Below are 25,525 nucleotides of genomic sequence, written 5' to 3'. Positions count from 1 at the left end.
ATGGGTGCAGCACACCAACATGGCACAAGTATACATATGTAACAAACCTGCACATTATGCACATGTACCCTAGAACTTAAAGTATAATAAAAAAAATAAAAAAATAAAAATTAAAAAAAAATGTAAATTAATCAAATCTAAATAAAATAAAAATTCAGTTCTTTTGTCACACTATACACTTTCAAGTACTCAGTAGCCACTGTGGTTACTGTATTGGACAGTGCAGATATAGAACATGCTCATCACCACAGCAAGTACAAATGGGATGGTGCTTCTTTAAGGTGTAAACACCAGTCTTCCGCTGAGGCAAGAAGTGAGTCATCACCTGGCCACTGAGCTAACTAAGAAAATCTAAGGATCTACCTACTCCTTAGAATAAATTCTGGGCTTCTGTTGATGCAAGTAAGGCATAGTCTGTGGCTGTGGGGCTGAGGGAAAGAATCTGAGGGTGTAAATATTAGAACCGTGGTGTTTAATATGGGAGCTACCAGTCACATGCAGCAATTTAAATTTAAATTTAAATAAATCAAATTAAAATAAAATTTAAAATTTGGTTCTTTAGTTGCACTAGCTATATTCCAAGCATTCCACAGCCACATAAACAAGTGGTTACAGTATTGGACCGTTGTCAATTATAAAACATTTCCACCATTCAGAAAGTTCTACCGGACAGCACTGTCTTAGACATTCCACAAACCATCATGTTTTCAGTACTTAATCCCTATATTCAGAGTTACATGTTTCCTCCAATACTCAAGCCATTCCCAGGTTTGAGGCTGTAAATCAACTTGAATCTGATTGCCTTCTCCTAGGGCAGGCATAAGTTTCAGCTTTCTTCATTCTGCTAAGGCAGCTACCACCAGGACTCTAGCCAGTCTTTATTTGAATTAGAAAAGGTAACCCCTTTGGAATGAGTGGAATGTACTTTTGTAGGAAGAAAAAGACTACCTTTTTTCTGGATATCTGCAAACCCTCTGCCAGGGCATATAGCATAAAGTACCATTTCACTGCTACTTGCTCCTCAGCCAAATAATCTTGTGCAGTCTAAGTAAAGGTACTAGTTTCTACTATTCTATTTTCCATTTTCAGAAATTCTGTTGGCATCTCTTCCCCACTGTCTTCTTTCTTCTCTTTCATACTTTGTCCATACTGGATTATATCATCGTTTATTCCTTAACTATCATTTAAAAGGATTCCACATGGATTTAATCCTCATTAAACTAAAAGTCATAATTAATATTTTCCACTTGTATTTTGTTCTTTCTGTTATAATTCCATCTCTCAGTGCCAAGAACGAGCTCCAATCAATCCCACAACAAATCCCAAGTAGATATATACCTGAGTGGGAAATAAAGTAGAAAGACTTCAGAGTCTCTTTTGTAAATAACTAACAACCAGAATTATCAGTTCACAAGCAGAAAGTTATTATCTGGGTTTTCTAAATGCTACCCTAGAGCCTAAGCTAAAACTCCTACCAAAGTGCAAAAGGCAATGCTCAGAAAAATTTTAGACAACAGTGCTTGAATAACAAATTGGCTCTTGATTTAGGTGCTTTTTGATTTACCAGTCACAAACAGATAAAATTATGAATAAAAATGAGAAGAAACATGTAAAATATTTTTATTACAAACCTGTGCTGGTGGTACTTGCAATGGATTGTTATCCAAAATTATTACTTGTAAATGATGCAGCTTTCTGTAACAAACTGGAATTTCGGTCACTTTATTACAAGAGAAATCCAGCTTGACTAAGGGAAGATCTCCTAATTCTGGTCAGAAATGAAAAATAATTAATTAAATTTTACATAGTTATTCTCTTATTCATGTGAGTAAAAATAGTGAACATCTTACCATCTGGCAAAACATGAAGATTATTTCTTCTTATATTTAGCTCTCTAAGTGAATGTAATTTTCCCATTTGTTGGGGAAGGACTTGAATCTCATTGCAGCTAATATCCTAAGGAAAACAATAAAACAGAATTATAATAAGCTAACTGAGAAATACATACATACATATATATATTCTAATTTTTTAATTAAAGCACGGTTAACAGCTAGCAAAAGTTACACTCTAATGTCATTGCTCTAAAGATGGATTATCTGGCAGATTTCTATTTATATGACATCATGAAGTCAATCTAGCACAGTAAATAGAAACTTTCCACACAAAAATGCAAGATTATATCTTAGTAACTACGTAAGTCAACCTCTCAAAAATCTCAACTAAAGGCCAACTCATACTAGCCAAAACCAGAAGTAAGAATGATCCAGCACTCTTCATGTGGAGGTAAAGTAAAAGACTTACAACTCTCAAACATTGTGTAATCTGTCAATTACAGTAGCTGTCTTGAGATACTTGGCTGGGCAGAAGCTAAGAAAGTCAAGGGTTGGCCGGGCGCGGTGGCTCAAGCCTGTAATCCCAGCACTTTGGGAGGCCGAGACGGGTGGATCACGAGGTCAGGAGATCGAGACCATCCTGGTCTACACGGTGAAACCCCGTCTCTACTAAAAAAAAATACAAAAAAAACAGCCGGGCGAGATGGCGGGCGCCTGTAGTCCCAGCTACTCGGGAGGCTGAGACAGGAGAATGGCGTAAACCCGGGAGGCGGAGCTTGCAGTGAGCCGAGATCGCGCCACTGCACTCCAGCCTGGGCGACAGAGCGAGACTACGTCTCAAAAAAAAAAAAAAAGAAAGTCAAGGGTTTATAAATGTGCACTGGAGAAACAGACTATGATCAGGATGGATTTAACTAAATCTATTTCTCCAAAGGGATACAAAATGAGAAGTTACAAGCCCCAACACTTGTGACTCATATCATAGTTCAAAGACATTCTAAGAGATCTGAGTTGGAAATCTCTTAGGTTATCTAAGGTCTCTCTCAGGACATCTCTGTGGTTAAAATCCAAGCCCCTATTTAAAGGCAAACAATATCAAGTTTCCATAATAACAAATTGAGGTTTTTATTTATTATCATAATAAAAAACAGAAAAAAGAACAGTTTAAGTTAACTATGCTCTCTCCTCTCTTTCTTATAATAACATCAACAAAAAGAAAAGAGAAATATACAGCATGGTCTCAGACCAGACACACTTCAAATGAAATTCATATTCTAATGCAACTGCCCCCAATTTCCAACTTTTAGTGAAAACGATAATAGCCTGGAGGGAGGAGAATAGTACATACATTCAGTTTTCAAAATAATATTAAAACCATGTAGGGAATAATATAATAATGCTATAGATGATTAGGAAAATATATCCTACATACCTCTTTCAAACACTATCTAAGACATCTTCATTCAACAAGAAATATTTATTAAATACTATTAACATTTGCTAGGTACTGTTCCAGGGACTGGGGACATATCAAGGGACAAAACAAAATTTCCTGCTCTCATAGCTCCTCATGGAGTTTACATGCTAGCAAGGGGAGTAAATTATATAATATGCTAGAAGGTGATAAGTGCTATTTAAAAAAAAAAAGTAACAGGGTAGGAAAATGGCTATGCTCACAATAGTGGGGAGGGATACTACCTCATCTCACAGAGAAGGTGATATTGAGCAGTACTGTCAGAGCTAAAAGAGTGAACCATACTAATATATAAGACAGGAATATTCCAGACAGAAGGAACAATAAAAGTAAAGGCGCTCAGAGCACACCTGACAAATACAAAGAATAGCAAGGAATCCAGTGTAACTAGAGGGAAATGGATAAGGGAGAGAGTAGAATAGAAGGAAGGATATAACTTTAGCTTTTGTTTTGAGAGATGTGGGCAGGAACCAGAAATTTTTGAACAGGAGATTGACGTGATCTGACTTATATTTTGACAGGATCACTTTAGCTGCTATGCTCAGAATAGACTATTATTCAAATGATGGATAATAGAAGTTTGTGAAAATGTTATTTAAACATTATTGCTTCTTTCTAAAGGTATTTGATACTTATGATTTCCATATGGAAAATCCACAGAAATTTGAGAGATAGCTGTCATTTCCCAGGAGAAATAAACCTAGGCATAGGAAATGAACCTACTCCAGTAGGTGCTCTACAAAATACTCTGCAGAGGATTGGAAGCCAGGGAGTATTTCCTAGGTTTCTAATGATAGAATTTCATTGCAGTTGATTATCACATCATGTGGAAGAGTATCATGGGAAAGTATTCCAATGACAGGGAATACCCACCAATTCAATATGTACAACTGCCAATTAGCCCTCCTAATGCTATCTACCCATCTACTGTTACTGATTTCAAGAGTTTAAAGCATAATAATTTTATAGTACCTAGTAAAATAATAGTGTTTAACATTTTAGAATTTTCTACATAAATTAAAAAACAGTTGGTCCTCTGTATCTATGGGTTCCTCATCCATGAATTCAACCAAATACAAATCAAAAATATTCAGGAAAAAAAAAGCATGGTTGTGCCTGTACTGAACATATATTGACTTTTTTGTCTTGTCATCACTCCTTAAATAATATAACATAACAACTATTCACACAGCATTTACACTGTATTAGGCATTATAAGTAATCTAGAGATGATTTAAAGTATACGGAAAATGTATTTAGGTTATATGTAAATACTATCATTGTGTATAAGAGACTTTAGCATTCGTGGATTACGGTATGGGGTGAATCCTGGAACCAATCCCCCACAGAGGGACAACTGTAGTAGAATTAATCTAAAACTCCTAATTATGTTTTACATTTCATTTATCTAAAAATTACATCATGTAATTAAAAACTTAGGGCCAAAAATTAAATTTAAAAAAAATGAAGAGACATAAAATCTTAAATTATAACCTTTATAAAATCTGGAAAAACATTAATAGTGTTCAAGTCAAAGAAAATAATGGTCCCTTTTATTATGAACTTGTTAGATCATATCTGGAATCTCTGTTCATTTTTTAGTATAACATTAAGGGAGACTTTAACTAAAAGGAACATTTTCTAAATTGAATTACCTAAAAGTAAAAAGTCATACAAAGGAATAAAGGTAATAAGGATGTTTAAGGTATACAAAAACACTTCTTAAGAGTTTGTTAGGCCGGGCACGGTGGCTCACGCCTGTAATCCCAGCACTTTGGGAGGCTGAGGCGGGTGGATCATGAGGTCAGGAGTTCAAGATCAGCCTGGCCAAGATGGTGAAGCCCTATCTCTACTAAAAATACAAAAAGTTAGCCAGGCGCGGTGGCAGGTGCCTGTAATCCCAGCTACTCAGGAGGCTGAGGCAGGAGAATTGCTTGAACTCAGAGGGCGGAGGTTGTAGTGAGCCGAGATTGCACCACTGCACTCCAGCCTGGGAGACAGAGTAAGACTCTGTCTCAAAAAAAAAAAAAAAAAAAAAAAAGGAGTTGTCATTATCTATATTTCTTCACATATAGATAATGGACCCAGGACCAATGGAAGAAATATAGAAGCATGTATTTTGGTTCAAAATAAGAAAGATTAATAACAAATAGAGTTTTGCAAAGAAGAATTAGGACAGTCACACATGCACACACACACACACACACATATACAGAGTTGTCACCATTGAAAATATACAGTAGATGTATCAGGGGTTCCTACATTAGAAAGTGGTTGTATCTGATCACTTCTAAGATCTTTTTTAACTTCAAAATTATATGGTTCTAAAGCATAAGGTGAAATTCAAGGAAGTTTCCTTATATTATAATTGGACATGCAGGTATTCCTTAATGAATAAAAGGTATTCCTGAAATTTCTGCTCACTACATTCTGTTAATTTATTCATTTCTCATTATGAAATTGTAGGTAAGTTCCTCAAGAAAACTTTTGACACGGGGGACATAATAAAGTCATACATAAGAATACTTCAGGACTTTAGTCCATGTATGGTGGCTCACATCTGTAATGCCAGCACTTTGGGAGGCCGAGGCAAGTGGATCACTTGAGGCCAGGAGTTCAAGACCAGCTTGGGCAATGCAGTGAAACCCTATCTCTACGAAAAATGCAAAAATTAGTTGTGTGTGGTGGTGCATGGCTGTAATCCCAACTACTTGGGTGGCTAAGCATGAGAATCGCCTGAACCCGTGAGGCGGAGGTTGCAGTGAACCCAGATCGTGTCACTGCACACCAGTTTGGGCAACAGAGCAAGACTCTGTCTCAAAAAAAAAAAAAAAAGAAAGAAAGAAACTTTTAAAATACCTATTTATTAGGAAAGCATCATTCAAAATAAAAGAAAAACATGCAGCATGGTATACTGCATAAAGTGGAGGTAACCAAAAGATATGAAAAGTAACTGAAAGCTATTATAATAATGCTATAGATGATTAGGAAAATACATCCTACATACCTCTTTCAAACAATATCTAAGACATCTAAGAGGATCTGAATATGTTTCTCTCAGAATTCAATGTCCTTTAATACCTAAAATGTTATGTCAAGGTAATTAATTTAAATTATTCTATATTTCTACAATCAATTGCATATAACGGCCTTTTATTATTTATTTCAGTCTAAAAAGTGTTATAACATCACATAAGCAAACAGTGAGGAAGAGTTACGTTGCTAATTCTACCATTTGCAGATACTTTCTTCTTTTATCTCCTTACTCTAAGGATATATCATAGTCCTATAAAAGCTTTATTTTAAAAATTCCCTTAGCTTTTCTCTAAGACCTTTACTGTACACAAAATGAGTAAACAAATGCTTATTCATTTGAAAAGTATTTCTTAAAGTTTGTAAGCAAGCCTTCTGACTCCACTAGGACTAAGGAAGAATCATGCTATTTTGTGACTGGAAAAACTCAGACATATAGTATCTCAAGATTTTACTAAGTCTTACCGAATTTAGACATCTACCAAGTTAGTACTTTTTTAAAAACTTACAATGAAATTCCATTAAAAATGAGTAATCTTCCAAAATGTAGATATATTATGCATATTGCATTCAATTAATACAACTATTTTACTCACCAACTCCATTAAATCTTTTAACTTCCCAATTTCTTCCGGAATGGATACTAGTTTATTATTACTGACGACCAAAACTTTAAGGGGAAGATCAAATAGATATTTTGGCAATGTTGATAAAAGATTTCGGCTGAAAAGAATGAGAAAGTTTCTTTATGAGAGTATATATGTAATGTGACATATTAAAAACGAAGAAATCACTTTTTAAGTAAATGATATTCTATCACTAAGTAATAACTTAATAATCACTTACTGAGTGCTCACTTTGTATCAGGCACAGTGGTAACTTTCTTATATGCACTGTCTCATTTAATCTTCATGTTAATGACACACAAGATTAAGTAGTTATTATCTCCATTATACAAATCAGAAAATGAAAGTTAAAACTGCTTAAGTGATTTGCCCAAGTACTGCAGAGATCCATAGCATAGCAAAGCCTATGCAGGCAGACCTATGATACTACTCTACACACCGTCAGTTCTCAAAAACGCAGAATGATTCTTCTGAGCTCAATAATGTCAGAACTTTGCTCCTTGATATAATTCTGGCATATTCAATACTTCTATGCTAGGGAAAGTCTCCAGGGATAAATGTGCATGCACTATGTTCAAGTTTATAAAAGAATGAATAGGACTATATCTTCAAAAACATGTAGTAACCCTAACCCATTCCCTTTTAAGGTTTAACAGCCTATTAGCCCTTTATCTCAGCTCAAAGTTGATAAAACATTCTTATCTCTGTAGATACATTTAAATATAATAACTAACATTTACTGAGTGCCTACTATTGCCAGGCCATGTTCAGAGCAGCTCATGTGAATTAACTCTCACAGTAATCCCCATTTTGCAGATGAAGAAATAGTCACAAGAGTGTAAGTAAACTGCTCAAAGTCACACAGCTGAAAGTGGGAGAGGCAGGATTCAAACCCAGGCAATCTGGCTCTGGGGTCTTTGCCCTCAAAGTACTATAGTCAAATTTATATGCCAAAACAGACTGACTGACCCAAATGAACCACTACCAAAATGTGTATGTTTCCATTCCATTTACATACTAACAAGCATTGGTAAGCGATAAGCTATTACTTTTCCTATTTTTCAAAGTGACATGTATAGACCTATACCTAGCATTTCATGTAACATACACAGCAACAAAAGTCCAGTGTTACTCAAGTGGGGACTTGAAGACCCTCCTCCCCATCTTTTCTGTGGCAAAGGACATCCAGAAATACTAAACTGGCTTTAATAACACAGCACAAACAAACAAACAAACAAAAAAATGGCAATGCCCCTCAACTAGCAATACTGGCCAGACTGCTGGAACGTCAAATATGCTAGGGTCCTGTCATAATCCTTCATACTTTCAGGATCAAGCAGGCTCCTTGGAGAAATGGTCTGCCTGGGGCCCTTCACACCAGGGCACACAAGGATCTTTCTATAGGATTCTACTGAAAAAGGAGGGGGTAGTATATAGGAAGAAAGAAGAGTTGAAAATTATTTAACAAGTTTATTAAGATATTTTCACCAAAATAAATAAATACATGGAAGAAATAATGGCGAACTCATTCTAATACATCTTCAGGCCAAAAATAGCTTAAAAATTATTTTCTTCCCTTAAAAAGCATATTCAGGCCAAGCACAACGGCTCATGCCTGTAATCCCAGCACTTCTGGGAGGCCAAGGCGGGCAAATCATTTGAGGTCAGGAGTTTGAGACCAGCCTGGCCAACATGGTGAAACACTGTCTCTACTAAAAATTAGCTGGGCCTGGTGGCAGGCACCTGTAGTTCCAGCTACTTGAGAGGCTGAGGCAGGTGAATCATTTGAACTTGGGAAGCAGAGGTTGCAGTGAGCCAAGATGGTGCCACTCCACCCTGGGAGACAGAGCAAGACTCCGTCTAAAAACAAAAAAGGCATATTCACTGAGTTAACACAATCATCTTTCACCAGGATCTGGTTTCTTCATACTGGCAAACAAATTATTAATTGTCCCTTTTTTACTACATGCTTTAAAGAGGAATTCAATCACTAGAACAAATGTTATTTCAATATAGTTTGCTCAAAGATTTTTGTGACTATAAAAAAAAAATCAAAGTTGACTTCTACAGATCATGACAGGATAAAATCAGAGAACATTTTAGTAAAACTAAGATTACCATATGTGTTAATAGAGAAAGGTAATTCAGTTTTTGGCAAATCACTAATTCCGCAAAAGAACAAAATGAAACAGAAACAAAGACAAAACTTAAAAACACCTCATTTTCCTCAAACCTCTCCTAAGCCAGGCCAAGGAGATTTATACCTACTTAGAGAAAGGACAACCCAAATGACTGACATCTATGGAAGGAAACCTCTCTCACACATTTTAAGTTGTAAAGTGGTTTCAGTTAAAATAGCTTGTACTGTCAGGTAACACCACTAGGAGAGTCATATAAAAGAAGTGATATATCACAGTGAGAAGGGAACATTATCATTTATGTATATTAATTATATTTACTACTTCTCCATATGGGAATTTAGACAAGTAACTTGGTTAATGAGGAGATTATCCCTTCCAACTGAATAAAAAAAGAAAAATTTCTAAAATTAAGTCACAATATATCAATTTTCATTCAATGTTACTGATTTGGCAGGGAAAGTTTTTTCTTATACTTAGTAAGTGTTCACTCTTTTTAAAAGCTATGTATGAATGAGAGCTCTACAGCCAGACTGCTTTGATTTTAATCTTGGCTCTACCACTTGCTGAATATATACATGAATTTGGACAAAGAGCTTAACCCAGTTTCCTCATCTGTAATGCAGGGATAACAACAGTACCTATCTCAAAATGCTGTCATGAAAACTAGATAAGGTAATATGGGTAAAGCGTTTGGAACACGGCCTAGCACATGGTAAGTACTTACTAAGTATAAACATGAACTGTCATCCACTTCCAAATCTTTCAATATTCTCATCCCACTCTAACCATCCTTGAAGTAGAAGCAAGAAGTCACAAAAGTGAGAAAAAATAACTCAAGCACTGTTTGTTTCACATATCTAAGAATGCATATAAAATCTGTATTGTGGTGCTATAATTTCCGGAAAATATTTATGGTCTAAAGCCTTGCTACTCAAACTGAGGTCTAAGGACCAGCAGGTAGGCATGAGCATTGCCAAGGGGCTTGTTAGAAATGCAGGTCCCACAACAGACCTAAGAAATTACAATCTGCATTCTAACAGATCCCCAGGTAATTCCTGTGTGTTAAAGTTTGCAAAGTTCTGCTCTCAACAAAAGCCTACAAAATAATGTGAACATATAAAAAACACAAATAAGATACTGTTGAGATCAATTTAAGCTACACAGCCAAATCAAACATATTCCTTTGCCACTAAAAAGGATTAGAACGACAATAAAAACCAAAATTTATTTTTAAATTGTTTCCTTACCTAATGTTAAGGTATGTTAACATCTGCAGATTTTTAATCGCTTCAGGAATGCTTTTGATGCAATTATGATATAAATTTAATGTTTCAAGGGGTGCAAATAACCAGACATCAGAAGGAATTTCTGTAAAACGATTTCTGGAAAGATCTGGAAAAAAAAATAGTGTCTGAGTATTAAACATACACCAATATCTATAGTAATTAAAAGAACTATTTTCACACTTGCTGAATCACTTAGAATCTAAGCAACTACTTAAAATACTTTAAAATATACAATATTATCCATCAATACCTTGAAGGCAAAAAACATCATTTAGAAATACACTCAAATGGCCAGGCGCGGTGGCTCACACCTGTAATACCAGCACTTTGGGAGGCCAAAGCAGGCAGATCTTTTGAGCTCAGGAGTTGGAGACCAGCCTGGCCAACATGGTGAAACCCTGTCTCTACTAAAAACACAAAAACTAGCCGGATGTGGTGGTGGGCCCCTGTAATCCCAGCTCCTCAAGAGGCTGAGGCAGGAGAATCGCTTGAACCCAGGAGGCTCGGAGGTTGCAGGGAGCTGAGATCACGTTGCTACACTCCAGCCTGGGTGACAGAGTGAGACTCTGTCTCCAAAAAAAAAAAAAAAAAGAAAGAAAGCAAAACTCATAGAATGCATGTCTATTAACCAAACGTATTTTATATGCTTCAGTATACCTAAATTCCAAATATGTGATTTGTCTTTTAAAATACCAATGAAGAATTATCTCTGATCTTTAAAAGCAAACACAAAAATACCTCCCACGATCCCACATCCCCCTCCATCTGCCTCGTCTTTTACAGCCAAACTTACATAAATCTACAACACAACTAAATTTATTACTTACCATGGACTTCTCAACCCACTACAATTTGGTTTCTGTCCACTCTCACATCCACCAGTGTTACCAACAACCACCACATCAATAACCATTCCATATGTCTGGAAAGATTATTTTCCTTTGGCTTAGAAGACTACACTTCTGGGATCTCTTCCTACCTCTCTGGCTACTTCTTATTTTCTTTTCCTAGGTTTTCCTCTACCTGTATCATAAACGTTGTTGTTCCCAAGAACTATGACGTAAGGTACTCTTTTCCTTCTTGAGACATACACCCTCCAACCGGTAGGAGCCGCCCTCGACGAGAGCGCTGGAAGACTGCGACTGAGTTGCTGCCTCATCACCTCCCACTGCCTCTGATCCACCATTCGAAAAGCAGACATGATGGAAGCGGATCGCCCAGAGAAGCTTTTCGTTGGGGGCCTCAACCTCAAAACCGACGAGAAAGCCCTCAAGGCTGAGTTTGTCAAGTATGGCCGCATCAACAACATGTTCCTGATGAAAGACCGAGAAACCAACAAATCGAGGGGCTTCGCGTTCGTCACCTTCGAAAGCCCTGCCGATGCCAAGGCCGCCGCCAGAGATCTGAATGGCAAGTACCTTGATGGTAAGGCCATTAAGGTGGCCCAGGCCATCAAACCAGCATTCAAGAGCAGCTGGTGGGTGCCGCCGCCCCTGGGCAGCAGCAGTCGCTGGAGGTTCCCACACGGAACCCGTGGGTGTGGCAGCAGCCCACAGCGACCCCACTCCTGGGGCGGGCCTGATGACGGCCACGGCTACGTGGGGTCTTTTGACCAGTGGCCCTACAGGGCCCTGATGCCCAGGAAGCGCGGGCCACCGCCACAGCGCTGGGCCGGCCCACTCCACAAGAGGGCCGCACCATCCAGCCTGGCTCGCAGCGTTGGCAGTGAAATGCGCAGGAAGGCCCCGGCTGTGTGGGGGCGAGACGGCTACTCAAGCGTGCCGCTGCAGCGCTGGGCCAGCCCACCCCGAAAGAGGGCTGCGCCCCAGTCGAGCCTGGCTCGCATTGGTGGCGGTGGAATGCCTGGGAAGGCGCTGGCCATGTGGGAGTGGGAGGGCTACTCAGGCTCACCGCTCTGGGAGCCACTGCCCCTGTGCCGCGACCCCGGGGATTTTATCCCCGCGCTCAGAGAGTACAGCCGCCGCTATTATAGCCACTCCAGTGTCCGGGACTACTGTCCCTTGAGAGGCTATGGCAAGCAAAACAGCTACAGGGGTCACGACCGTGACTACGTGGATCATCCCAGGGGCTCCTACCGAGAGCCCCTCGAGAGCTACGGAGGCCTGTGCCGCGCCACCCCTGGGCGGGGGACACCGCCATCTTACGGAGGAGGATACCGCTATGAGGAGTACTGGGGCCGCTCACCCGACGCCTTGCGCATCACCTTGCCAGATGCCTACAGCAGGGGCCGCGACAGTTCCAGCAACGGCAGGAGCTACCGCTATGGAGGAGGAGGCCACTACGAGGAGTATGGAGGCCCTTCCCCTGACACCTACAGTGGGGGCCGCTCGCCCATCGCCTACAGCAGAGGCCGGGACAGTTCCAGCAACAGTTACAGCGGGAGCCACCGCTACAGAGGAGGAGACCACTACGAGGAGTACCAAGGTCGCTCGCCCGAGGCCACCTACAGCGGGGGCCGCTCGCCTGAGGCTGCCAACAGCGGGGGCCGCTCGCCCGAGGCCGCCAACAGCGGGGGCCGCCACAGGTCCAGCAACAGTTACGGCGGGAGCCACCACTATGGAGGCGGAGGCCACTACGAGGAGTACCGAGGCCGCTCGCAGGACACCCACAGCGGGGGCCGCTCGCCTGACACCCACAGCGGTTATCCCAGTGCCCACACTGGGGGCCACTTGCCCGACGCCCACAGCGGGGACCGCTCCACCGATGCCTGCAGCAGGGGCCACGACAGTTCCAGCAACAGTTACGGCCGGAGCGACCACTACGGAGGAGGAGGCAGCTACCAGGAGTACCGAGGCCACTCGCACGATGCCTACAGTGGGGGCCACTCGCCCGACACCTACAGCAGGGGCCGCGACAGTTCCAGCAACAGTCATGACCAGAGCCACCGCTACGGAGGAGGAGGCCGCTACGAGGAGTACGGAGGCTGCTCGCCTGACGCCTACGGTGGGGGCCGCGACAGTTACGGCTGGAGCGATCGCTACTCGAGAGGTCCAGACCGGGTAGGCAGACCGGATCGTGGGTTCCCTCTGCCCATGGAAAGGAGCAGCCCTCCCCTGCATGATTCTTACAGCTGGTCGAGCTGCAGGGTGCCCAGGGGTGGAGGCCGTCAAGGAGGCCGCTTGGAGAGAGGGGAAGGCTGGAGCAGATACTAAGCAAGAACAGACTTGGGACCAAAAATTCCTTTTCAAAGTAACAAAAAGAACAACCTGTTCTATATTAAACTACCCAAGGACTAGTATAAGTAAGAGTTGTTTTTACCTTTTAAGAATTTCCTGTTAAGATCTCCATTTTTATGCTTTTGTGAGGAAAAACTTAAAATTTCTTTAGTTTGAAATTGTTAATGTTTCTTTCAACCAGTTCATGTTAAAAGTGTAAGATATGAACCTGAGTCCTAGTCTTCTTCTGTTTACAAGTTGAAATACGATTAATGGTTTCTTTGCTTGTAAATTTGCCTGATAAATGAGACAAACAGTTCTAAGATCTTTCATAAACATCTGCTCACCTAAAATGGAAAAATGGATCATTCTGCTCATTTAAACCAACTAGATTTTGGGTGGAGAGCGGGAGGGATTGGTGTATTTCAGAGTTCAGGGTATCTTTCAAACTGAATCTCAGTGTTCCCAGTATTAAAAACCAAACAACCAGCAACAACAAAAATGATTTAGATCAAATGTTTATGAAAAGAAAATTATGTTCACTCAGTAAATCTGAAAAGTAAATGGGAAAAAAAGATATACACTCTACTGGGTGATTTCATCCATCCTAGGTCCAAATTATATTTATATACTGATGAATTGCAAATTAAGGATATTGTTTGGAGGAACGGAGGCAAGATGGCGCAGTTCCGGGTTCTTCACCGTCAGCTTTCCCGCGCCCGGGAAAGACACAGGTCAACTGCACAGGCGCAACCCGACCTCCGACGGAGAAAAACCGGAACCCGCCTAGCCACGCCTACCGCCCGGCCCCCGACCCGCCTATATCCCGCCCACTGCCCTTCCACTCCCAGGCCCAGGACATAAAAGCCGCTCCCGGTGGGTGCGCAGTGCGAACTTTCTTGGCCCCTGCTCGTGTGCGGACCTAGGAACCTCGCCCCAGAGCTCCACCGGGTGACTCCCCCGGCCTCCCCTGCCGGAGATCGACGGACCTCACCCCTCCCCCACACCTTCTTTCCTGAAGCTGGGGGACCAAAAATAAATGTGCAGTTTTGCTCCTAGCCTTGCCTACATGCTGGTCATTTAATACTCGCCCTGGTTTCCTGGAAAGCAAATCAGCTTCCTAGAAAGCAAATCAGATATGTCTAAAAGCCTATGTTCTGATCTTCAGGACTTCACCTTGATATCTCTCAGGCACCTCAAATTCTACAAGTATAAAATCTGAAATGAAGATCTTTTCCCACACTTCTATTTATTTATTTATTTTTCTTTTCATCTCAATGTCAACAACATCCTCCTGGTGAGTTGCTCAAGCCAGAAACCTGGTATCATCCTTGATTTATTCGTCTCCTAAATTATTGCAAGTACACACAAATATACTTCCATTCATTTAAATTTTCACAAAAATAAAATCGTGGAATTATTACAACCATTACTCCTCTATTAAGGGTTTGTTAAATGAATTTTGAAAAATACTTAGGACATTGCAGTAGTGGGTTGAAAAACAAATACTCTAGAAGAGAGTTGGCTCAGCCTCACCACTGTGGACGTCTGATAACCATTGTGGGGGGATATCCTGGGCACTGTAGGATACTTAGCAGCATCTCTGGCATCTACCCACTAGATGCCAGCAATAACCTCTATTCATGGCAGACAAATAATGTCCCCAAAGGTACAAACCCCCAACAACTACCTGAATATCAAGTTAGTTACCTTATCATAGAAATTTACTTTGCTCACACTAGCTCATTATACTTACTTGGTTAAAAATGTAAGAAAATTTTGTGCCTCTGTTAGGAAGAGCATCCAGTTTAGTTCAATGTACCTCATTTAGCATCTGGTCTGCCCTCATAAAAACAACCTCCTATCAATAATGCTCAACTTCATTCCAAGGGATGAGACCTATTCACTTAGCAATATAGTAAGTTCCTTATTCAGAACATTAACATACGTATTACTACATATGTAATATATACAGATACATATAGAGGAGATAGATAAATATTCTCACTCTTAATCTAATGTAAAATTATATAACTGGCAAAAAAAGTTATGTTTATATAATATAAAAATTAATTTCTATTCTTCCTCCTCCCACCATAAAATTCTGAATAACTTAAAAAACAATAGAATTACTAGAAACCAAAATCTGAACTAGAAACAAATGTTTCCCAATATTCTGGCTTACCTCCTCTGGATACCCAAGCATCACACAGTTCTATTGGGGAGGAAAATGAAGTCACTGTTTTTAGTTTAGGATTTTTTTTTATATTTAGGGTTTTACCTCTTATTCTTGTAACTTCAGAATTCTGGGAGTTCAAAATTAGTGTTTACAATTAATTTGAAATCCTAAAAACAAAATTATGCTCAATTTGTTATTCTGTATAATACCTAGCATTAGGCACTCATAAATAATACAGTGGTCTCAGAGATAGATGATAGTAACTTGTATTAAGATTGCAAGAATAGGGATAAGAGAAAGTGGATAAAATTTGAAATATATTTTGAAATTAGTACTCACAGGGAGTGGCAAGGAACTAGGTATGTGGAAGAAACGAGAGGAAAGAATCAAGGATGGCACCCAGGATTCTGGCCTAGACAGCTAAAATAATATTATCTAATAAACAGTGGGAGTGTAACAGGATTTTTATAGTTTCTTCTGCTGGTGAGATTTTTGCTTTTTTTTTTTTTTTTTTGAAACAGAGGTGCAATGAAGGGTTCAAGTTTGTATCTGTATAAACCGAGACATCTGAGAGAGACTCAAAGAGGGGCTGTTAAATGGGCATTAGACAGATGAATCTTGATCTCCTAAGTGAAGTCTGGGATAGATATATAAAATTGAAAGTTGTGGCCAGGCACAGTGGCTCATGCCTGTAATCTCAGCACTTTGGGAGGCCGACATGGGCGGATCACAAGGTCAGGAGTTCGAGACCAGCCTGACCAACAATGATGAAACCCCATCTCTTACTAAAAATACAAAATTTAGCCAGGTATGGTGGTGCGCACCTATAATTCCAGCTACTCAGGAGGCTAAGGCAGGAGAATTGCTTGAACCCGGGAGGCAGAGGTTACAGTGAGCCGAGATTGTGCCACTGCACTCCAGCCTGAGCGACAGAATGAGACTCCATTTCAAAAAAAAAAAAAAAAAACTTGAAAGTTGTAGGAATATCGTTAGTTCTATTAAATCACAGAAATGGAGGACATCACCTAATATCAGAGTATCGAATTAGAGGATAAAGAATGGGCTATCAGGAAGGCCAACAGTTAGAAAGTGAGTAGAGAAAAAACAGCAAGCAGAGAAGTCTGAAAATAATGGTCATAAGAAAACACAGTAATCATATGAAAAGATCAAAGAAGTTCAAAAAGTGACAGGAGGCTGACCTTTGTTTTCCAAGATAGCTGACTAGAAACATTTCCAGCATGCCTCATCCACTTAGAAAAACCAAAGTGGTATGCAGACAATCACACTTTGAATACATTATCCCACAGGGAACACAGGGTTCAACAGAAAAAGTGAAAGGAAACTCCAAAATCTGGGAATGAGAAGGAAAGCAGACAACCTGTATGGTCAAGACCGGCTGGGACCTAATGAATCCCCAATACAAGAGAGAGTGAGTATTTTTCTGCAGTCCACTTTCCCACTGGGGAATCATACAGTCCAAGCCACAGGAGAGCACCCTGACCCACCCAAATTCTGAATCTGATTTAGGGAGCATCCAGGAGACTATGAGAAGGAACAGCTCCAGGGAGGCAACATGCCCTGGGTCCCACACAATTCCTGAGAACTAAGTAGCCACAGTAAGATGCCATTCTTAATCCTAGCTCTTAGCAACTATGAGTGGTCCTGGAAATCTGCAGCACCAGTCTTGGCCATTGGGGAAGATCAGGTTGCATCTTGTGGAGCAGGGGCTTGAGCAGGAATGGGGATCAATGCGGATCCCACAGCCAAAACTAAGAAGTGGACATGGCATGGGCTGCAGTCTCTGGCACTGGAACCAGGCTCCCAATGCTCCAATCCTGAGCAGGATGAGTTACTGCAGAGGCTTGGTCTTGAGCTGGGTGCTGGCTTCTATGGCTCATGGCTGAATTATGGGCTAGGTGCAAACTGCCATACTAACAGAACAGCCAGGTTGGCTGCCACAGCTGGGATGAGGGAGGGACAGCAGTGGTCTCATCCTCCCTGGCACCCATGGCACGACCTCAGCACAGCAACAGTCACCTCTCACCCAAGCATTTCACCAGAGGCGTGAGGACTACACTGCCTGCCCTATCCCCACGTCATAGTTCATGCACGCACTTGCCATTGTGAGGTGTTGAGTATAAGCTTGCCCAGTCTGGATCCACCCAGCTTCACCCCCCTAACCCTATGCCAACACAAACTAGTGGGGGGGGCCAGGTTCTGGGTGTTCCACAACCCAATCTACCACCTAGGGCACATGAGCACTTCTAGGGGACAGAGACTGAGCATAAACACCCTACTTCTACAGTCTCAGCTGGCTCTTACCTGCAAGCACCACCTTCTGACCTAGAAGCCAGTTTGCACAACCTGTTGCAACCACTTCCAGCACAAGAGCACAGTGCATGGGAACAAGGAGAGCATCTCACCACCACTGCTACCTCTATCACCCTCACTACCCCAGCTGCTCGGGAGCTCGAGAGCCTGCTTATATGCCTGGTATACTGCTACTAAAACTGGCATCTGAGAAAGCCACCCAGATGCCCAAACATTAGCCTGCCTGGAAACTGCCAACACAGGAGCCAGCATATGCTGTCCCAGGTCACAAGGATAGACATACTTAGCACACTTCTGCTACCATTAAAACCTGATGATGGGCCCATCAGGCACTCAAGTCACAAGTACAACTTCACCACAGGCCCCGCCAAGAACCACACATTAACACAATGAAGATAGCCATATAAATTATACAGTCTTCACTACCGCATGCAACTGAAAGCAAAGCCAGAAGGCCTTACCCAACTAACATCATTGTCACATCTTCAAGAAAAAAGTCCCCCATCCACATGAAAGTCATTTTTTAAAAAAGAAGATGTAACTATGAAGCCAGATGAGCAGAAACCAACATAAAGATACAGAAAACATGAAAAAGCTAGGTAATATGATGGCCTCAAATGAATGCAGTAATTCTCCAGCAATAGATCCTAACCAAAGAGGAAAAAAAAAAATCCTCAAAATCCCACATAAAGAATTCAAAATACTGATTTTAAAGAAGCTCGATGAGATGCCAGAGAAATCTAAAAACCAATACAAAGAACTCAAAAAATCAAATCAGAATACAAATAAAAACTTTTAACATGGAGATAAATATCTTTAAAAGATGAAGAGGCCAAGTATGGTGGCTAACGCCTATAATCTCAGCACTTTGGGAGGCCAAGGTAAGAGGACTGCTTGAACCCAGGTGTTTAGGACCAGTTTCGGCAACATAGCGAGAACCTGTCTCTACTAAAAATACAAACATTAGCTAGGCATGTTGGCACATGCTTGTAAATCCCAACTATTCGGGAAGCTGAGGCAGGAGGATCACTTGAGTCCAAAAGTTTGAGGTCATACTGAGCTATGATCACACCACTACACTCCAGCCTGGGCAACAGAACAAGTCTCTCTCTCTCTCCCCCCCACACACGCACATACACACACACACACACACACACACACACAAATTCTGAAACTAAAAGATTCATTGAAGGAAATACAAAATACATTTGAAATACTAGATCAAGCAGAAGAAAGAATTTCAGAACTTGAAGACAGGTCTTTTGAAATAATCCAGTCAGACAGAAATAAAGAAAAAGAATAAACAAAGCTTTTTTCTTTCTTCTTTTTTTTTTTTGAACTTGCTTATTGCTTTTATTTATTTATTTTTTTATTAGACTTTAAGTTCTGGGATCCACATGCAGAACATGCAGGTTTGTTACATAGGTATACATGTGCCATTTGAGACTACATAAAATGACCAAGCTTACAAATTATTGGTATTCCTGAGAGAGATGAGAGATTAAAAGGCTTAGAAAGCCTATTTAACAAAATAAGAAATGAAACTTTTCCAAGTATAGCAAGATTTAGACATCCAGACACAAGAGACTCAGTGATCCCAAGGAAAACACAATGCAAAAAGGAGTTTGTCACAGCATATTATAATCAGACTGTCTAAGGTAAAAAGAATTCTAAAATCAGCAAGACAGCCTTCAACCACAGCCACTATTGGAGAGCAGCAGCAATGGCTCTGTGCTACACTATGGTTGTGGGCCTCAACAAAGGCCACAAGGTGACCAAGAATGTGAGCAAGCCCAGACACAGTCGTAGCCTCGGGCGCCTGACCAAACATACCAAGTGTGTGCAGGGCATGACCCGAGAGGTGTGTGGCTCCACCCCATACGAGCAGCGTACCAAGGAGTTACTGAAGGTCTCCAAGGACAAACAGGCCCTCAAGTTCATCAAGAAAAGGGTGGGGACACACATCCTCACCAAGAGGAAGCGAGAGGAGCTGAGCAATGTCCTGGCCTCCATGAGGAAAATTACTGCTAAGAAAGACTGAGCCCCCTGCCCTGCCCTCTTCCTGAAATAAAGAACAGCTTGACCAAAAAAAATAAAATAAAATCATCAAGAGAAAAGCACCCTATCACCTACATAAGAAAACTCCATGAAACTAACATGAGACTTCTCACCAGAAACCTTAAAAGCCAGAAGAGAAGGGAATGACATATTAAAAGTGCTGAAATAAAAAAAAATCACCTACATAAGGAAATTCCATGAGACTAACATGAGACTTCTCACCAGAAACCTTAAAAGCCAGAAGAGAAGGGAATGACATATTAAGAGTGCTGATATAAAAAAAAAAAAAAAAAAACAAGACTGCCAGCCAAGAACTCAATATCCAGCAATAAGCTTCATAAATAAGAAGAAATGAAGTCTTTCCCAAACATGCAAATACTGAGGAATTCATCGCCACTAAACTGGCCCTACAAGAAATGGTCAAAGAAGTCCTAAACTTGGAAGTAAAAGTGATATTCATCATCATGAAAACACACAAAAGTATAAAACTCACTGGTAAAGCAATCACACAAAGGAGGAAGAAAAAGAAATCAAATGACACCACTACAAAATTCCACCAAACCACAAAGACAAACATTCCAAGAAAAAAACAGAGAATTTATAAAACTGGAAAATGATTAACACTATGACAAGAACAAAGCCTCACATATCAATATAAACCTTGAAAATAAATGAATTAAATGCCCCATTTAAAATATACAGATTGGCAAAATAGATTTTAAAAATATAATCCAACTATATGATGCTTACAAGAAACTCACATTACTTGACCAAAAGTAAAAACACACATATAGACCAAAAGTAAAGAAGTAGAAAGACAATCCACACAAACAAAATCCAAAAGTGAGCAGCACTAGCTGTACTTGCATCAATTAAATCAGATATTAAATAAAAGACGGTTAAAAAAAGACAAAGAATATAATTCTATAATAAAGGGATCAATTTGGCAAGAGGTTATAACAATTTTAAATTTATATGCACCCAACACTGGAGCACCCAGAACCATAAAACAAATATCACTAGGCCTAAAGAGAGAGATAGATACAATAATGGTGGGAGACTTCAACGCACCACTCACAGCATCAGACTGATCATCTAGACAGGAAACCAACAAAGAAACATTAGATGTAAATTGGACTTTACACCAAATGGACCTAACAAATTTACAGAATATTCTGCCCAACAACTGCAGAATATACACTTTTTCGATGAGCACATGGAACATTCTCCAAGATAAACCACATGTTAGGCCATAAAGCAAGTATCAACAACTGTTTAAAAATGAAATCCTATCAATTATTTTCTCATACCACAGTGGATAGAAATCAATACAAAAAGGAACTTCAGAAACTATACAAACACATGGATATTATACAAGCTCCTGAACAATCACTGGACCAAAGAAGAAATTAATACAAAAGATTAAAAATTTTTTGAAACAAATGAAAATGTAAACACAACAAACCAAAACCTGTGGGATATAGCAAAAGCACTGGTAAGAGGGAAATTTATAGCATTAAATGCCTATTATTAAAAAAGATTATAAATTATCAACCTAACAATGCATCTCAAAAAACTAGAAAATCAAGAACAAACCACACTCAAAACTAGCAGAATTTGAAATAACAAAGATCACAGTAGAACTAAATGAAATAGAGGCCAAAAAAAGATACAAAGTATTTAAAAAAACGGTTGATTCTGCAAAAAGATAAATAAAACTGATAAACCAGTAGCTAGACTAACCTAGAAGAGAGATGAACCAAATAAACACAATGAGAAATAAAAAAGGAAACATTACAACTGACACCACAGAAACACAATAGATCATCAGAAACTATTATGAACAACTATATACTCACAAACAAGAAAACCTAAAGGAAAGAGATAAATTCCTGGAAACATACAACCTACCAAGATTGAACAAGGAAGAAACAGAAAATCTAAACAGGCCAATAATGAACAGCAACATTGAATCAGTAGTAAAAAAAAAAAAAAAATCCTGACAAAGACAAGCTCAGGGATTGTTGAGGGAGCTTGGCTGAGGGATTCACAGCCAAATTCTATCAAATATAAAAAGAAGTAATACCACTCCTCCTGAAACTGTTCCAAAAAATTGAAGAGGAGAGTATTCTCCCTAATTCATTCCATGAGGTCACTATCACCCTAATACCAAAACTGGACAAGGACACAACCACCAAAAAAGGCAAACAGCAGACCACCATCCCTGATGAACATTCATGCAAGAATCCTCAACAAAATACTAGTAAATTGAATACAGGACATCAAAAAGATAATGCACTGTATCAGTTCATTTTCATGCTGCTGATAAAGACATACCTGAGACTAGGCAATCTACAAAAGAAAGAGGTTTATTGGACTTACAGTTCCACATGGCTGGGAAGGCCTCACAATCATGGTGGAAGGCAAGGAGGAGCAAGTCACATCTTACATGAATGATAGCAGACAAAGAGCTTGTGTAGGGAAACTCTCATTTTTGAAACCATCGGATGTCATGAGACTCATTCACTGTCACAAGAACAGCACAGGAATGACCCACCCCCATGATTCAGCCATCTCCCACTGGATCCCTTCCACAATACGTGGGAATTATGGGAGCTATAAGATGAGATTTTGGTGGGGACACAGAGCCAAACCATATCATACATCATGATCAAGTGGGTTTACACCAAGGATACAAAGATGGTCCAGTATATGCAAATTAATAAATGTGATATATCACATAAACAGAATTAAGGACAAAAAACATATGATCATCTCAATAGATGCAGAAAAAGCATTTGATAAAATTAAGCTTCCAGTCATGATAAAACCCCTCAACAAACTAGACATAGAAGGAATATAACTCAAAAAATTAAAGGCCATATACAACAAACACACATATCATACCTACAACCCACATACCATACAACAAACCCATGTATCATACTGAATGGGGAAAAGCTGAAAGCCTTCCCTCTAAGATCTACAACAAGACAAAGATGCCCACTTTCACCACTGTTATTGAATATAGTACTGGAAGTCCTAGCCAGGGCAACTGGGCAAGAGAAAGAAATAAAACACATCCAAATCAAAAAGAAGGAAGTCAAAGTATCGCTGATTGCTGATGATATGATCTTATATCTACAAACCCTAAAGACTCCACCAAAAAAACTCTTAGATTTGATAAATATAAAGTTTCAGGATACAAAAATTAACATATAAAACACAGTAGCATTTCTATATACCAATAATGATCTCACTGAGAATGAAATCAAGAAGTCAATCCTATTTACCATACCTACCAAAAAAATAAAATACCTAGGAATAAATTTAACCAAAGAGGTGAAAGATCTCTACAAGGAAAACTATAAAACACAGATGAAAGAAATTGAAGATGACAAAAACAAATGGAAAGATATCTCATGGTCATGGATCAGAAGAATTAATATTGTTAAAATGACCATACTACCCAAAGCAATCTACAGGTTCAATGCAATCCCTACCAAAATACCAACACCATTTTTTCACAGAATTAGAAAAAAAAATCATAAAATTCATATAGAACCAAAAAAGAGTCCAAATAGCCAAAGCATTGGTCTTTTGCAACAACATGGATAGAACTGAAGGTCATTATCTTAAGTGAAACAAACCAGACACAGAAAGACAAATATCACATGTTCTCACTCACTCATTTTTTAGTGAATGCTAAAAAATGGTGTATACATAGATATAGAGAGCAGAGTGATAGACAATGGAGACTCAGAAGGGTGACAGAGTGGGAGAGGAGTATATAATAAGAAATCACCTAATGGGTACAATGTATGTTATTTGGGTGACAGATTCTCTGAATCCCCTAACTGGACTACTATGCATGTAATAAATTCACACTTGTACCCCATAAATTATATAAATATTTAATGAAAAAAAAAAAAAGAACAGCCACACTGGAAAACAGTCTGGTATGCTTTTACAAAGATAAATATGGTCTTAATTCAGCAATTGCAAGCCGGGGTATTTACTCAAATCAGTTCAAAACTAATGTCTACACAAAGTCTTCACACTAACAATTATAGCAGCCTTATTCATAATTGCCAAAATTTAGAAACAAACAAGATGCATCTTTCAATACGTAAATGAATAAACTGTGCAATATCCATACAATGGAATCACTTCCAGGAAATCAGCTTTCAAGCCATGAAAAGACACGGAGAGACCTTAACATATCTTGCTTCTTGAAAGAAGCCAGTCTGAAATGTCTACATATGCTAGGATTCCTAGGAAATATCATTCTGGGAAGAGTAAAACTATGGTGATAGTAGAAAGATCAATGGTTGCCATGGATTTGGGAGGAAAAGAGGTAATAAGGGAAGAGAAAGAGAGTATTAGTCCATTTTCACACTGCTATAAAGAACTACCAGAAACTGGGTAATTTATAAAGAAAAGAGGTTTAATTGACTCACAGTCCACATAGCTTGGAGGCCTCAGGAAACTTAAAATCATGGCAGAAGGCAAAGGAAGAGCAAGCATCTTCTTCACAAGATGGGGGGCAGGGCAGGGGAACCGCTACACAATTATAAACCATCAGATCTTGTAAGAACTCACTCACTACCATGAGAGAAGCATGAGGGAAACCAGTCCCATGACCCAATCACTTTTCACCAGGTCCCTCCCCTGACATATAGTGATTACAATTCGATATGAGACCTGAGTGGAGACACAGAGCTAAACCATATCATTCTGCCACAGCCCTTCCCAAATCCCATTTCCTTATCACACTGCAAAATACAATTATTCCACCTCAACAGTCCCCAAATGTCTTAACTAATTCCAGCATTAAGTCAAAAGTCCAACTCCAAAGTCTCATCTGAGACAAGGCAAGTCCCATTCTGCCTATGAGTCTGTAAAATCAAAAGCAAGTTAGTTACTTCCTATATACAATGGGGGTACAGGCATTATATAAATACACACGTTCCAAATGAGAGAAATTGGCCAAAATGAAAGGGCCTCAGGCCCCGTGCAAGTCCAAAATACAATGAGGAAGTCATTAAAACTTGAAGTTCCAAAATAATCTCCTTTGACTCCATGTCTCACAATCAGGGTACACTGATGGAAGGGGTGGGTTCCCAAGGCCTTGGGTTCCCAAGGCCTTGCATAGCTCTACCCTTATGGGTCTTCAGGGTATAGCCCTGTGGCTAGTTTCAGGGGCTGGCATTGAGTGCTTGCAGCTTTTCCAGGTGCTTGGTACAAGCTGTCAGTCTGGAGGTATGGAGGATAGTGGCCATCTTCTCACAGCTTCACTAGGCAGTGCCTCAATGGGGACTCTGTGTGAGTCTCCAACCCCACATTTCCCCTCTACACTATCCTAGTAGAGGTTACCCATGAGGGC

The 25,525-nt window shown here is 39.9% G+C and overlaps 3 protein-coding genes across 4 annotated transcripts in view; 2 read left to right on the top strand and 1 right to left on the bottom strand.

Annotated features, from left to right (window-relative positions):
* LRCH2 (leucine-rich repeats and calponin homology (CH) domain containing 2) overlaps positions 1–25,525 on the bottom strand; it is a 129,203-nt gene that overhangs the window by 77,467 nt on the left and 26,211 nt on the right. For both annotated transcript variants that reach the window (XM_011957537.1, XM_011957538.1), the window contains exons 2-5: positions 10,357–10,501; positions 6,939–7,065; positions 1,851–1,956; positions 1,632–1,768 (exon numbers count right to left, since the gene is read on the bottom strand). In XM_011957537.1, coding sequence (XP_011812927.1) covers positions 1,632–1,768; positions 1,851–1,956; positions 6,939–7,065; positions 10,357–10,501 — 515 coding nt within the window. The remainder of the gene's footprint in view (positions 1–1,631; positions 1,769–1,850; positions 1,957–6,938; positions 7,066–10,356; positions 10,502–25,525) is intronic.
* Positions 11,559–13,568, top strand: RBMXL3 (RNA binding motif protein, X-linked-like 3). Its single transcript, XM_011957535.1, has 3 exons — positions 11,559–12,215; positions 12,267–12,591; positions 13,339–13,568. Exons 1-3 carry the CDS (start codon positions 11,595–11,597, stop codon positions 13,566–13,568), a joined length of 1,176 nt encoding a protein of 391 aa, XP_011812925.1. The 5' UTR covers positions 11,559–11,594.
* Positions 19,805–20,122, top strand: LOC105522916 (putative 60S ribosomal protein L36-like 1). Its single transcript, XM_011957536.1, has one exon. It carries the CDS (start codon positions 19,805–19,807, stop codon positions 20,120–20,122), a length of 318 nt encoding a protein of 105 aa, XP_011812926.1.

This window comes from Colobus angolensis, unplaced genomic scaffold, assembly GCF_000951035.1.
Source record: "Colobus angolensis palliatus isolate OR3802 unplaced genomic scaffold, Cang.pa_1.0 Scaffold446, whole genome shotgun sequence".
Classification (NCBI taxonomy): Eukaryota; Metazoa; Chordata; class Mammalia; order Primates; family Cercopithecidae; genus Colobus; species Colobus angolensis.
This window is presented reverse-complemented; position numbering and strand designations above follow the sequence as displayed.

Bases quoted from the DNA above. Each gene is read 5' to 3' on its own strand.
- RBMXL3 (XM_011957535.1), top strand. From the start codon at position 11,595: ATGATGGAAGCGGATCGCCCAGAGAAGCTTTTCGTTGGGGGCCTCAAC. The intron at 12,216-12,266 runs GCGCCCCAGTCG...ATGCCTGGGAAG, and splicing joins GCCCACCCCGAAAGAGGGCT to GCGCTGGCCATGTGGGAGTG. The intron at 12,592-13,338 runs GCCGCTCACCCG...AGGAGTACGGAG, and splicing joins CCGCTATGAGGAGTACTGGG to GCTGCTCGCCTGACGCCTAC.
- LOC105522916 (XM_011957536.1), top strand. From the start codon at position 19,805: ATGGCTCTGTGCTACACTATGGTTGTGGGCCTCAACAAAGGCCACAAG.